The 14,648-nt window shown below is 45.1% G+C and overlaps 1 protein-coding gene across 1 annotated transcript in view; it reads right to left on the bottom strand.

Annotated features, from left to right (window-relative positions):
- LOC139575400 (synaptic vesicle glycoprotein 2B-like) overlaps positions 1-13,925 on the bottom strand; it is a 29,438-nt gene extending 15,513 nt beyond the window's left edge. The window contains exon 1 of the mRNA XM_071400327.1: positions 13,166-13,925. Coding sequence (XP_071256428.1) covers positions 13,166-13,643 — 478 coding nt within the window. The 5' untranslated portion in view covers positions 13,644-13,925. The remainder of the gene's footprint in view (positions 1-13,165) is intronic.
- Between the last annotated feature and the right edge of the window lie 723 nt (positions 13,926-14,648).

Raw genomic sequence — 14,648 nt, forward strand, 5'->3', positions numbered from 1 at the left:
GCTCTATAATGCTTTATTTAACCAGGCAAGTCAGTTAAGAACAAATTCTTATTTACAATGACAGCCTAAACAGGCCAAACCCGGGCTGATTGTGCGCCGCCCTATGGGACTGGAATTGAACCAGAAAGGACAATAGAAAGGACAATCAGTGACGCCTCTAGCACTGAGATGCAGTGCCTTAGACCACTGCACCACTCAGGAGCCCAAACTCCCAGCGTGTGGCAAACTATTTGACCAAGGTTACTGATCAAAACCTTAGAAAAACCTTGACAAAGTACAGGCTCAGTGAGCACAGCCTTGCCATTGAGAAGGGTAGACACAGGAAAACATGGCTCCCTGTAGAGGAAAGGCTGTGCAACCACTGCACCACAGCAGAACCCGAGACAAAATGTAAAAGATAAAAAACAATTAGAGAGTTTCATTTCTCAAAATGTAAAACTCTTATTCAAGGTTTCAAAGACCTCTCTGATGAGGATAGGCTACCTGTCCTCTTGGGGGAGGACGCAGAGAGCTGTGGGTTGGCAGAGCACTACATTGCTGCCTGCCATAAGTTGAGGGACAGTGTCTGACAGACCAATCAACCTGCACATGTACTCTACTGTATGCTTATTGTTATTGTTCAGCATATGGTTATTTTGACCCTTGGTTATTGTTATTATTGTTGTCCTGTTGACAATATTCGCCAATATGTACAGTACATTGTTACGTCATGCCAATAAAGCAAATTGAATTGAATTGAGAGAGAGAGCGAGAGAGACAGAGAGAGACAGAGAGACAGAAAGACAGAGAAAGAGACAGAGGTATTAGTACTGCCAGGGACATAAACAGACAGACAGATATACATGAGCCAGTAGTACATTGACACTACAGTAACAAATCCGCAGGGACACAGACGGACGGATGGACCAACGGACAGACGGACAGACAGTATATCATCCCCACACCTAATCTCATTCTGTCAGTCTGTCAATCAAGCCTCATAGTACAGTAATGTTGTGCTGCCAGACTTTACACAGTGGCTCAAGGCTCATAGTACAGTAATGTTGTGCTGCCAGACTTTACACAGTGGCTCAAGGCTCATAGTACAGTAATGTTGTGCTGCCAGACTTTACACAGTGGCTCAAGGCCCATAGTACAGTAATGTTGTGCTGCCAGACTTTACACAGTGGCTCAAGGCTCATAGTACAGTAATGTTGTGCTGCCAGACTTTACACAGTGGCTCAAGGCTCATAGTACAGTAATGTTGTGCTGCCAGACTTTACACAGTGGCTCAAGGCTCATAGAACAGTAATGTTGTGCTTCCAGACTTTACACAGTGGCTCAAGGCTCATAGTACAGTAATGTTGTGCTGCCAGACTTTACACAGTGGCTCAAGGCTCATAGTACAGTAATGTTGTGCTCCCAGACTTTACACAGTGGCTCAAGGCTCATAGTACAGTAATGTTGTGCTTCCAGAATTTACACAGTGGCTCAAGGCTCATAGTACAGTAATGTTGTGCTGCCAGACTTTACACAGTGGCTCAAGGCTCATAGTACAGTAATGTTGTGCTGCCAGACTTTAAACAGTGGCTCAAGGCTCATAGTACAGTAATGTTGTGCTGCCAGACTTTACACAGTGGCTCAAGGCTCATAGTACAGTAATGTTGTGCTGCCAGACTTTACACAGTGGCTCAAGGCTCATAGTACAGTAATGTTGTACTGCCAGACTTTACACAGTGGCTCAAGGCTCATAGTACAGTAATGTTATGTTGCCAGACTTTACACAGTGGCTCAAGGCTCATAGTACAGTAATGTTGTACTGCCAGACTTTACACAGTGGCTCAAGGCTCATAGTACAGTAATGTTGTGCTGCCAGACTTTACACAGTGGCTCAAGGCTCATAGTACAGTAATGTTGTACTGCCAGACTTTACACAGTGGCTCAAGGCTCATAGTACAGTAATGTTGTACTGCCAGACTTTACACAGTGGCTCAAGGCTCATAGTACAGTAATGTTATGCTGCCAGACTGTACACAGTGGCTCAAGGCTCATAGTACAGTAATGTTGTGCTGCCAGACTTTACACAGTGGCTCAAGGCTCATAGAACAGTAATGTTGTGCTTCCAGACTTTACACAGTGGCTCAAGGCTCATAGTACAGTAATGTTGTGCTGCCAGACTTTACACAGTGGCTCAAGGCTCATAGTACAGTAATGTTGTGCTCCCAGACTTTACACAGTGGCTCAAGGCTCATAGTACAGTAATGTTGTGCTTCCAGAATTTACACAGTGGCTCAAGGCTCATAGTACAGTAATGTTGTGCTGCCAGACTTTACACAGTGGCTCAAGGCACATAGTACAGTAATGTTGTGCTGCCAGACTTTAAACAGTGGCTCAAGGCTCATAGTACAGTAATGTTGTGCTGCCAGACTTTACACAGTGACTCAAGGCTCATAGTACAGTAATGTTGTGCTGCCAGACTTTACACAGTGGCTCAAGGCTCATAGTACAGTAATGTTGTACTGCCAGACTTTACACAGTGGCTCAAGGCTCATAGTACAGTAATGTTATGTTGCCAGACTTTACACAGTGGCTCAAGGCTCATAGTACAGTAATGTTGTACTGCCAGACTTTACACAGTGGCTCAAGGCTCATAGTACAGTAATGTTGTGCTGCAAGACTTTACACAGTGGCTCAAGGCTCATAGTACAGTAATGTTGTACTGCCAGACTTTACACAGTGGCTCAAGGCTCATAGTACAGTAATGTTGTACTGCCAGACTTTACACAGTGGCTCAAGGCTCATAGTACAGTAATGTTATGTTGCCAGACTTTACACAGTGGCTCAAGGCTCATAGTACAGTAATGTGGTGCTGCCAGACTTTACACAGTGGCTCAAGGCTCATAGTACAGTAATGTTGTGCTTCCAGAATTTACACAGTGGCTCAAGGCTCATAGTACAGTAATGTTGTGCTGCCAGACTTTACACAGTGGCTCAAGGCTCATAGTACAGTAATGTTGTGCTGCCAGACTTTACACAGTGGCTCAAGGCTCATAGTACAGTAATGATGTGCTGCCAGACTTTACACAGTGGCTCAAGGCTCATAGTACAGTAATGTTATGTTGCCAGACTTTACACAGTGGCTCAAGGCTCATAGTACAGTAATGTGGTGCTGCCAGACTTTACACAGTGGCTCAAGGCTCATAGTACAGTAATGTTATGTTGCCAGACTTTACACAGGGGCTCAAGGCTCATAGCAGAGTGGACGTCCTCTCCTCCACTAGGTGGCTCACTTTGACACGTTGTCCTATTGACCTGGTCTTACTGAATTAGGAAACAGGGAAAGTCATTTTTCAAGATATCCACTCTGCTATGAGCCTTGAGCCCCCACATTCACTGAACTGAATCATGTGTGAAGTCAAAGCACAGTGACATAATCTAGCAATACACAGTGACATAATCTGGGTCAAAAAACACCTTCTAAATGAAGACAGAGGGATCCATTTGGATGTTAACACACTGACAACAACTTCTAAATGAAGACAGAGGGATCCATTTGGATGTTAACATAGTAACAACAACTTCTAAATGAAGACAGAGGGATCCATTTGGATGTTAACATAGTAACAACAACTTCTAAATGAAGACAGAGGGATCCATTTGGATGTTAACACAGTGACAACAACTTCTAAATGAAGACAGAGGGATCCATTTGGATGTTAACATAGTAACAACAACTTCTAAATGAAGACAGAGGGATCCATTTGGATGTTAACATAGTAACAACAACTTCTAAATGAAGACAGAGGGATCCATGTGGATGTTAACACAGTGACAACAACTTCTAAATGAAGACAGAGGGATCCATGTGGATGTTAACACACTAACACACTACAGTCCTAATTACAGTGGAGTCAGCAGCTACAGTATATGTCTCATGTCTCTAGGGCCTCCACTGTCCTGGGTTTATACTACAGTCCTAATTACAGTGGAGTAGGCAGCTACAGTATATGTCTCATGTCTCTAGGGCCTCCACTGTCCTGGGTTTATACTACAGTCCTAATTACAGTGGAGTAAGCAGCTACAGTATATGTCTCATGTCTCTAGGGCCTCCACTGTCCTGGGTTTATACTACAGTCCTAATTACAGTGGAGTAAGCAGCTACAGTATATGTCTCATGTCTCTAGGGCCTCCACTGTCCTGGGTTTATACTACAGTCCTAATTACAGTGGAGTCAGCAGCTACAGTATATGTCTCATGTCTCTAGGGCCTCCACTGTCCTGGGTTTATACTACAGTCCTAATTACAGTGGAGTAAGCAGCTACAGTATATGTCTCATGTCTCTAGGACCTCCACTGTCCTGGGTTTATACTACAGTCCTAATTACAGTGGAGTAAGCAGCTACAGTATATGTCTCATGTCTCTAGGACCTCCACTGTCCTGGGTTTATACTACAGTCCTAATTACAGTGGAGTAAGCAGCTACAGTATATGTCTCATGTCTCTAGGACCTCCACTGTCCTGGGTTTATACTAGAGTCCTAATTACAGTGGAGTAAGCAGCTACAGTATATGTCTCATGTCTCTAGGGTCTCCACTGTCCTGGGTTTATACTACAGTCCTAATTACAGTGGAGTAAGCAGCTACAGTATATGTCTCATGTCTCTAGGGCCTCCACTGTCCTGGGTTTATACTACAGTCCTAATTACAGTGGAGTAAGCAGCTACAGTATATGTCTCATGTCTCTAGGGCCTCCACTGTCCTGGGTTTATACTACAGTCCTAATTACAGTGGAGTAGGCAGCTACAGTATATGTCTCATGTCTCTAGGACCTCCACTGTCCTGGGTTTATACTACAGTCCTAATTACAGTGGAGTAAGCAGCTACAGTATATGTCTCATGTCTCTAGGGCCTCCACTGTCCTGGGTTTATACTACAGTCCTAATTACAGTGGAGTAAGCAGCTACAGTATATGTCTCATGTCTCTAGGGCCTCCACTGTCCTGGGTTTATACTACAGTCCTAATTACAGTGGAGTAAGCAGCTACAGTATATGTCTCATGTCTCTAGGGCCTCCACTGTCCTGGGTTTATACTACAGTCCTAATTACAGTGGAGTAAGCAGCTACAGTATATGTCTCATGTCTCTAGGACCTCCACTGTCCTGGGTTTATACTACAGTCCTAATTACAGTGGAGTAAGCAGCTACAGTATATGTCTCATGTCTCTAGGACCTCCACTGTCCTGGGTTTATACTAGAGTCCTAATTACAGTGGAGTAAGCAGCTACAGTATATGTCTCATGTCTCTAGGGTCTCCACTGTCCTGGGTTTATACTACAGTCCTAATTACAGTGGAGTAAGCAGCTACAGTATATGTCTCATGTCTCTAGGGCCTCCACTGTCCTGGGTTTATACTACAGTCCTAATTACAGTGGAGTCAGCAGCTACAGTATATGTCTCATGTCTCTAGGACCTCCACTGTCCTGGGTTTATACTACAGTCCTAATTACAGTGGAGTAGGCAGCTACAGTATATGTCTCATGTCTCTAGGACCTCCACTGTCCTGGGTTTATACTACAGTCCTAATTACAGTGGAGTAAGCAGCTACAGTATATGTCTCATGTCTCTAGGGCCTCCACTGTCCTGGGTTTATACTACAGTCCTAATTACAGTGGAGTAAGCAGCTACAGTATATGTCTCATGTCTCTAGGGCCTCCACTGTCCTGGGTTTATACTACAGTCCTAATTACAGTGGAGTAAGCAGCTACAGTATATGTCTCATGTCTCTAGGACCTCCACTGTCCTGGGTTTATACTACAGTCCTAATTACAGTGGAGTAAGCAGCTACAGTATATGTCTCATGTCTCTAGGGCCTCCACTGTCCTGGGTTTATACTAGAGTCCTAATTACAGTGGAGTAAGCAGCTACAGTATATGTCTCATGTCTCCAGGACCTCCACTGTCCTGGGTTTATACTACAGTCCTAATTACAGTGGAGTAAGCAGCTACAGTATATGTCTCATGTCTCTAGGACCTCCACTGTCCTGGGTTTATACTACAGTCCTAATTACAGTGGAGTAAGCAGCTACAGTATATGTCTCATGTCTCTAGGGCCTCCACTGTCCTGGGTTTATACTACAGTCCTAATTACAGTGGAGTAAGCAGCTACAGTATATGTCTCATGTCTCTAGGGCCTCCACTGTCCTGGGTTTATACTACAGTCCTAATTACAGTGGAGTAAGCAGCTACAGTATATGTCTCATGTCTCTAGGACCTCCACTGTCCTGGGTTTATACTACAGTCCTAATTACAGTGGAGTAAGCAGCTACAGTATATGTCTCATGTCTCTAGGGCCTCCACTGTCCTGGGTTTATACTAGAGTCCTAATTACAGTGGAGTAAGCAGCTACAGTATATGTCTCATGTCTCCAGGACCTCCACTGTCCTGGGTTTATACTACAGTCCTAATTACAGTGGAGTCAGCAGCTACAGTATATGTCTCATGTCTCTAGGGCCTCCACTGTCCTGGGTTTATACTACAGTCCTAATTACAGTGGAGTCAGCAGCTACAGTATATGTCTCATGTCTCTAGGGCCTCCACTGTCCTGGGTTTATACTACAGTCCTAATTACAGTGGAGTAAGCAGCTACAGTATATGTCTCATGTCTCTAGGGCCTCCACTGTCCTGGGTTTATACTACAGTCCTAATTACAGTGGAGTCAGCAGCTACAGTATATGTCTCATGTCTCTAGGGCCTCCACTGTCCTGGGTTTATACTACAGTCCTAATTACAGTGGAGTCAGCAGCTACAGTATATGTCTCATGTCTCTAGGGCCTCCACTGTCCTGGGTTTATACTACAGTCCTAATTACAGTGGAGTCAGCAGCTACAGTATATGTCTCATGTCTCTAGGACCTCCACTGTCCTGGGTTTATACTACAGTCCTAATTACAGTGGAGTAAGCAGCTACAGTATATGTCTCATGTCTCTAGGGCCTCCACTGTCCTGGGTTTATACTACAGTCCTAATTACAGTGGAGTAGGCAGCTACAGTATATGTCTCATGTCTCTAGGGCCTCCACTGTCCTGGGTTTATACTACAGTCCTAATTACAGTGGAGTAAGCAGCTACAGTATATGTCTCATGTCTCTAGGGTCTCCACTGTCCTGGGTTTATACTACAGTCCTAATTACAGTGGAGTAAGCAGCTACAGTATATGTCTCATGTCTCTAGGACCTCCACTGTCCTGGGTTTATACTACAGTCCTAATTACAGTGGAGTAAGCAGCTACAGTATATGTCTCATGTCTCTAGGGCCTCCACTGTCCTGGGTTTATACTACAGTCCTAATTACAGTGGAGTAAGCAGCTACAGTATATGTCTCATGTCTCTAGGGCCTCCACTCTCCTGGGTTTATACTACAGTCCTAATTACAGTGGAGTAAGCAGCTACAGTATATGTCTCATGTCTCTAGGGCCTCCACTGTCCTGGGTTTATACTACAGTCCTAATTACAGTGGAGTAGGCAGCTACAGTATATGTCTCATGTCTCTAGGACCTCCACTGTCCTGGGTTTATACTACAGTCCTAATTACAGTGGAGTAAGCAGCTACAGTATATGTCTCATGTCTCTAGGGCCTCCACTGTCCTGGGTTTATACTACAGTCCTAATTACAGTGGATAAGCAGCTTAGACTAGCGGCATGTGTTGCTGTGGTGGGCTGTCAGTGCACCTCACTGTGGATTAGTATCCTTCGAAACGCTACCCCTCTACAAACGGTATGTCCTTGTACCAGGCCTCAGGCATCACAGTTAGCCTTCAACCAGGTCACAGCTCAGTCACAGCTGGAGGTGCTGGGGGAGTGGCTGGGGGAGGGGCTGGGGGAGTGGCTGGGGGAGGGGCTGGGGGAGTGGCTGGGGGTGAGAAACACAATGAATGGGTCTGTTCTGGTGTCAGGGTCTTGTTAACTCAGTTGGAGGGTCTGGATAACACAATGAATGGGTCTGTTCTGGTGTCAGGGTCTTGTTAACTCAGTTGGAGGGGCTGGATAACACAATGAATGGGTCTGTTCTGGTGTCAGGGTCTTGTTAACTCAGTTGGAGGGTCTGGATAACACAATGAATGGGTCTGTTCTGGTGTCAGGGTATTGTTAACTCAGTTGGAGGGTCTGGGGCTGGATAACACAATGAATGGGTCTGTTCTGGTGACAGGGTCTTGTTAACTCAGTTGGAGGGGCTGGATAACACAATGAATGGGTCTGTTCTGGTATCAGGGTCTTGTTAACTCAGTTGGAGGGTCTGGATAACACAATTAATGGGTCTGTTCTGGTATCAGGGTCTTGTTAACTCAGTTGGAGGGGCTGGATAACACAATGAATGGGTCTGTTCTGGTGACAGGGTCTTGTTAACTCAGTTGGAGGGGCTGGATAACACAATGAATGGGTCTGTTCTGGTGTCAGGGTCTTGTTAACTCAGTTGGAGGGTCTGGATAACACAATGAATGGGTCTGTTCTGGTGTCAGGGTCTTGTTAACTCAGTTGGAGGGGCTGGATAACACAATGAATGGATCTGTTCTGGTGTCAGGGTCTAGTTAACTCAGTTGGAGGGTCTGGATAACACAATGAATGGGTCTGTTCTGGTGTCAGGGTCATGTTAACTCAGTTGGAGGGTCTGGATAACACAATGAATGGCTCTGTTCTGGTGTCAGGGTCTTGTTAACTCAGTTGGAGGGTCTGGGGCTGGATAACACAATGAATGGGTCTGTTCTGGTGTCAGGGTCTTGTTAACTCAGTTGGAGGGTCTGGATAACACAATGAATGGATCTGTTCTGGTGTCAGGGTCTTGTTAACTCAGTTGGAGGGTCTGGGGCTGGATAACACAATGAATGGGTCTGTTCTGGTGTCAGGGTCTTGTTAACTCAGTTGAAGGGGCTGGATTACACAATGAATGGATCTGTTCTGGTGTCAGGGTCTAGTTAACTCAGTTGGAGGGTCTGGGGCTGGATAACACAATGAATGGGTCTGTTCTGGTGTCAGGGTCTTGTTAACTCAGTTGGAGGGTCTGGATAACACAATGAATCGGTCTGTTCTGGTGTCAGGGTCTTGTTAACTCAGTTGGAGGGGCTGGATAACACAATGAATGGGTCTGTTCTGGTGTCAAGGTCTTGTTAACTCAGTTGGAGGGTCTGGGGCTGGATAACACAATGAATGGGTCTGTTCTGGTGTCAGGTTCTTGTTAACTCAGTTGGAGGGGCTGGATAACACAATGAATGGGTCTGTTCTTGTGTCAGGGTCTTGTTAACTCAGTTGAAGGGGCTGGATAACACAATGAATGGGTCTGTTCTGGTGTCAGGGTCTTGTTAACTCAGTTGGAGGGGCTGGATAACACAATGAATGGGTCTGTTCTGGTGTCAGGGTCTTGTTAACTCAGTTGGAGGGGCTGGATAACACAATGAATGGGTCTGTTCTGGTGTCAGGGTCTTGTTAACTCAGTTGGAGGGTCTGGGGCTGGATAACACAATGAATGGATCTGTTCTGGTGACAGGGTCTTGTTAACTCAGTTGGAGGGTCTGGATAACACAATGAATCGGTCTGTTCTGGTGTCAGGGTCTTGTTAACTCAGTTGGAGGGTCTGGATAACACAATGAATGGGTCTGTTCTGGTGTCAGGGTCTTGTTAACTCAGTTGGAGGGGCTGGATAACACAATGAATGGGTCTGTTCTGGTGTCAGGGTCTTGTTAACTCAGTTGGAGGGGCTGGATAACACAATGAATGGGTCTGTTCTGGTGTCAGGGTCTTGTTAACTCAGTTGGAAGGTCTGGATAACACAATGAATGGGTCTGTTCTGGTGTCAGGGTCTTGTTAACTCAGTTGGAGGGTCTGGATAACACAATGAATGGGTCTGTTCTGGTGTCAGGGTCTTGTTAACTCAGTTGGAGGGTCTGGGGCTGGATAACACAATGAATGGATCTGTTCTGGTGTCAAGGTCTTGTTAACTCAGTTGGAGGGTCTGGGGCTGGATAACACAATGAATGGGTCTGTTCTGGTGTCAGGGTCTTGTTAACTCAGTTGGAGGGTCTGGATAACACAATGAATGCGTCTGTTCTGGTGTCAGGGTCTTGTTAACTCAGTTGGAGGGTCTGGATAACACAATGAATGGGTCTGTTCTGGTGTCAGGGTCTTGTTAACTCAGTTGGAAGGTCTGGGGCTGGATAACACGATGAATGGGTCTGTTCTGGTGTCAGGGTCTTGTTAACTCAGTTGGAGGGTCTGGGGCTGGATAACATATTGACGTTCTGGATGGTAACAGCATATCTGATAACTGTAGACTTTATAACACGTTCTGGGTGGTAACAGCATTACTGATAACTGTAGACGTTATAACACGTTCTGGATGGTTACAGCATAACTGATAACTGTAGACGTTATAACACGTTCTGGATGGTAACAGCATATCTGATAACTGTAGACGTTATAACACGTTCTGGATGGTTACAGCATAACTGATAACTGTAGACGTTATAACACGTTCTGGATGGTTACAGCATAACTGATAACTGTAGAGGTTATAACACGTTCTGGGTGGTAACAGCATTACTGATAACTGTAGACGTTATAACACGTTCTGGATGGTTACAGCATAACTGATAACTGTAGACGTTATAACACGTTCTGGGTGGTTACAGCATTACTGATAACTGTAGACGTTATAACACGTTCTGGATGGTTACAGCATAACTGTAGACGTTATAACACGTTCTGGGTGGTAACAGCATAACTGATAACTGTAGAGGTTATAACACGTTCTGGATGGTTACAGCATAACTGTAGAGGTTATAACACGTTCTGGGTGGTTACAGCATAACTGATAACTGTAGACGTTATAACACGTTCTGGGTGGTAACAGCATAACTGTAGACGTTATAACACGTTCTGGGTGGTTACAGCATAACTGATAACTGTAGATGTTATAACACGTTCTGGGTGGTAACAGCATAACTGTAGACGTTATAACACGTTCTGGATGGTTACAGCATAACTGTAGACGTTATAACACGTTCTGGGTGGTTACAGCATAACTGTAGAGGTTATAACACGTTCTGGGTGGTTACAGCACAACTGATAACTGTAGACGTTATAACACGTTCTGGATGGTAACAGCATAACTGATAACTGTAGACGTTATAACACGTTCTGGGTGGTAACAGCATAACTGTAGACGTTATAACACGTTCTGGATGGTAACAGCATAACTGATAACTGTAGACGTTATAACACGTTCTGGATGGTAACAGCATAACTGTAGACGTTATAACACGTTCTGGGTGGTAACAGCATAACTGTAGACGTTATAACACGTTCTGGATGGTAACAGCATTACTGATAACTGTAGACGTTATAACACGTTCTGGATGGTAACAGCATAACTGATAACTGTAGACGTTATAACACGTTCTGGGTGGTAACAGCATAACTGTAGACGTTATAACACGTTCTGGATGGTAACAGCATAACTGATAACTGTAGAGGTTATAACACGTTCTGGGTGGTAACAGCATTACCGATAACTGTAGATGTTATAACACGTTCTGGGTGGTAACAGCATTACTGATAACTGTAGACGTTAGAACACGTTCTGGATGGTTACAGCATAACTGTAGAGGTTATAACACGTTCTGGATGGTTACAGCATAACTGATATCTGTAGACGTTATAACACGTTCTGGATGGTAACAGCATAACTGATAACTGTAGACGTTATAACACGTTCTGGATGGTTACAGCATAACTGATATCTGTAGACGTTATAACACATTCTGGATGGTAACAGCATAACTGATAACTGTAGACGTTATAACACGTTCTGGATGGTTACAGCATAACTGTAGAGGTTATAACACGTTCTGGGTGGTTACAGCGTAACTGATAACTGTAGAGGTTATAACACTTTCTGGATGGTTACAGCACAACTGATAACTGTAGACGTTATAACATGTTCTGGGTGGTTACAGCATAACTGATAACTGTAGAGGTTATAACACGTTCTGGGTGGTAACAGCATAACTGATAACTGTAGACGTTATAACACGTTCTGGGTGGTTATAGCATAACTGATAACTGTAGAGGTTATAACACGTTCTGGGTGGTTATAGCATAACTGATAACTGTAAAGGTTATAACACGTTCTGGGTGGTTACAGCGTAACTGATAACTGTAGAGGTTATAACACGTTCTGGGTGGTTACAGCATAACTGATAACTGTAGACGTTATAACATGTTCTGGGTGGTTACAGCATAACTGATAACTGTAGAGGTTATAACACGTTCTGGGTGGTAACAGCATAACTGATAACTGTAGACGTTATAACACGTTCTGGGTGGTTATAGCATAACTGATAACTGTAGAGGTTATAACACGTTCTGGGTGGTTATAGCATAACTGATAACTGTAGAGGTTATAACACGTTCTGGGTGGTTACAGCATAACTGATAACTGTAGAGGTTATAACACGTTCTGGGTGGTTACAGCATATCTTTAGACGTTACATCACATTCTGGGTGGTTATAGCATAACTGATGACTGTAGAGGTTATAACACGTTCTGGGTGGTTATAGCATAACTGATGACTGTAGACTAACGTCAAGCAGACAGTGTAGAAGGGCAGTATTCAGTGTGCTCTGTTACAACAGGATGTAGCTTCAGTGCTTTGGCAGGTCGGTGGCATGAGAGGGAGCTATAGCAGAAGCCCCAAGGACAAGCCACTAAACCCATCTCTGTCTCTTGATTTGATTTAGCTGAAGATCAGGGAAAACTGAGACTGATCATTGTAGAGCCAGGTAGGTCTACTTCTCCTTCGTGCAAGCAGATACTGTCTTCATTTTAGTCAGGCCTTAGGCATCTTCATGGGTGTCAGAGACAGAAGGACCCCATGGTGTTTGACTGACAGCTACATGCCCAACACTACAGGGTAGACTCTCTGATTGGCTGGACACAGGCTGAACACAAGGAAGCAGGCAGCAGTCCATCCAATACAGTATACCTATTAGTATGTAGAGACTATCATAAACAGTTTAGTATGTAGAGACTATCATAAACAGTTTAGAAGAACCAAACAGTTTAGAAGAACCATTCTCAGAAGGTGTTCCATAACAACAGGTTTTATTGAACCGCCCCCAAATAACTTTTACCTGTGACTTACCCAGCATGCCCTTGTTGGCGTTGGATAAGCACATGTCCTTCTCGGCGCTAGGCAACACGAAGCCCACCACAAATCCGTCCACGCCATCCGCCATCAGCGCCATGCCCAGCACGATGAACAGGGTCCACTGGAAGCGGCCATGCCCACAGTCCTCCATGATGTTCTCGTACTGTTCTGCCAGGTCCTCCTCATCCGGCATCGCTGCTGCCAGCCGGGCCTTCTTCCTGGCCTCGGCCCTGGCCGCCCGCTGGGCCGCCTTGATCTCGTCAGGGTGGGGGATCCCCTGGTACTCTCCTTCGTACATGGCCTCTGCGTCCTCGTCGTGACCCTCCGTGGCATCGCTCCTGGCATCCTCGTCTCCCCCTCCTTCCTGCTGAGGGAAGTCAGCCTGGTAGGGGTACTCCTGGCCGCCTCCCTCCCCGTAGGTGGGGATCTCAGTGCCCTGCTGGTTCACATTGTTCTGCCAATGGTCGTCCATGGTTACTGCTGGAGAGGGACTGCGTTAGCACCTCTAGAGTGGTTGTCTGCTGGAGATACTGAGGAGGCTATATTGGCATAATCCTTGGCAGGGACTCTTGTCTTGCTCTCAATGACTTCTGGTCCTTTACTCCAGACAACTGAAACTGTCAGGTTGTTATTAATGGACTCAGCTGGTGGTTCCTCTGCAGAATGGTCCTGATACAGTGTTAGATAAGGCCTCAGTATCTGTAGTTGCAGGACTCTATCTCTGGTGACAAGGCTCTCTCTCCTGGTAAACAGATGTGCAAGGCCTCGTGCTGGACCTGGAAAAGAGAGAAAACATCATATTTATAATTCATGACGAGGCAAACATCAAATCTCATCAATTATGCCTCAGCATGACTAGAGAAATTTAGTTGAACACTTTTCATCATACATCAGACAGACCTGTCCAAACTGTACACCAGACAGACCTGTCCAAACTGTACACCAGACAGACCTGTCCAAACTGTACACCAGACAGACCTGTCAAAACTGTACACCAGAAAGACCTGTCCAAACTGTACACCAGACAGACCTGTCCAAACTGTACATCAGACAGACCTGTCCAAACTGTACATCATACATCAGACAGACCTGTCCACACTGTACATCAGACAGACCTGTCCAAACTGTACATCAGACAGACCTGTCCACACTGTACACCAGACAGACCTGTCCAAACTGTACATTATACATCATACAGACCTGTCCAAACTGTACACCAGACAGACTTGTCCAAACTGTACATCATACATCAGACAGACCTGTCCACACTGTACACCAGACAGACCTGTCCAAACTGTACATCAGACAGACCTGTCCAAACTGTACATCATACATCAGACAGACCTGTCCAAACTGTACATCAGACAGACCTGTCCACACTGTACATCAGACAGACCTGTCCAAACTGTACACCAGACAGACCTGTCCAAACTGTCCATCAGACAGACCTGTCCAAACTGTACATCAGACAAGACCT

This window comes from Salvelinus alpinus, chromosome 5 (assembly GCF_045679555.1).
Source record: "Salvelinus alpinus chromosome 5, SLU_Salpinus.1, whole genome shotgun sequence".
NCBI lineage: Eukaryota > Metazoa > Chordata > Actinopteri > Salmoniformes > Salmonidae > Salvelinus > Salvelinus alpinus.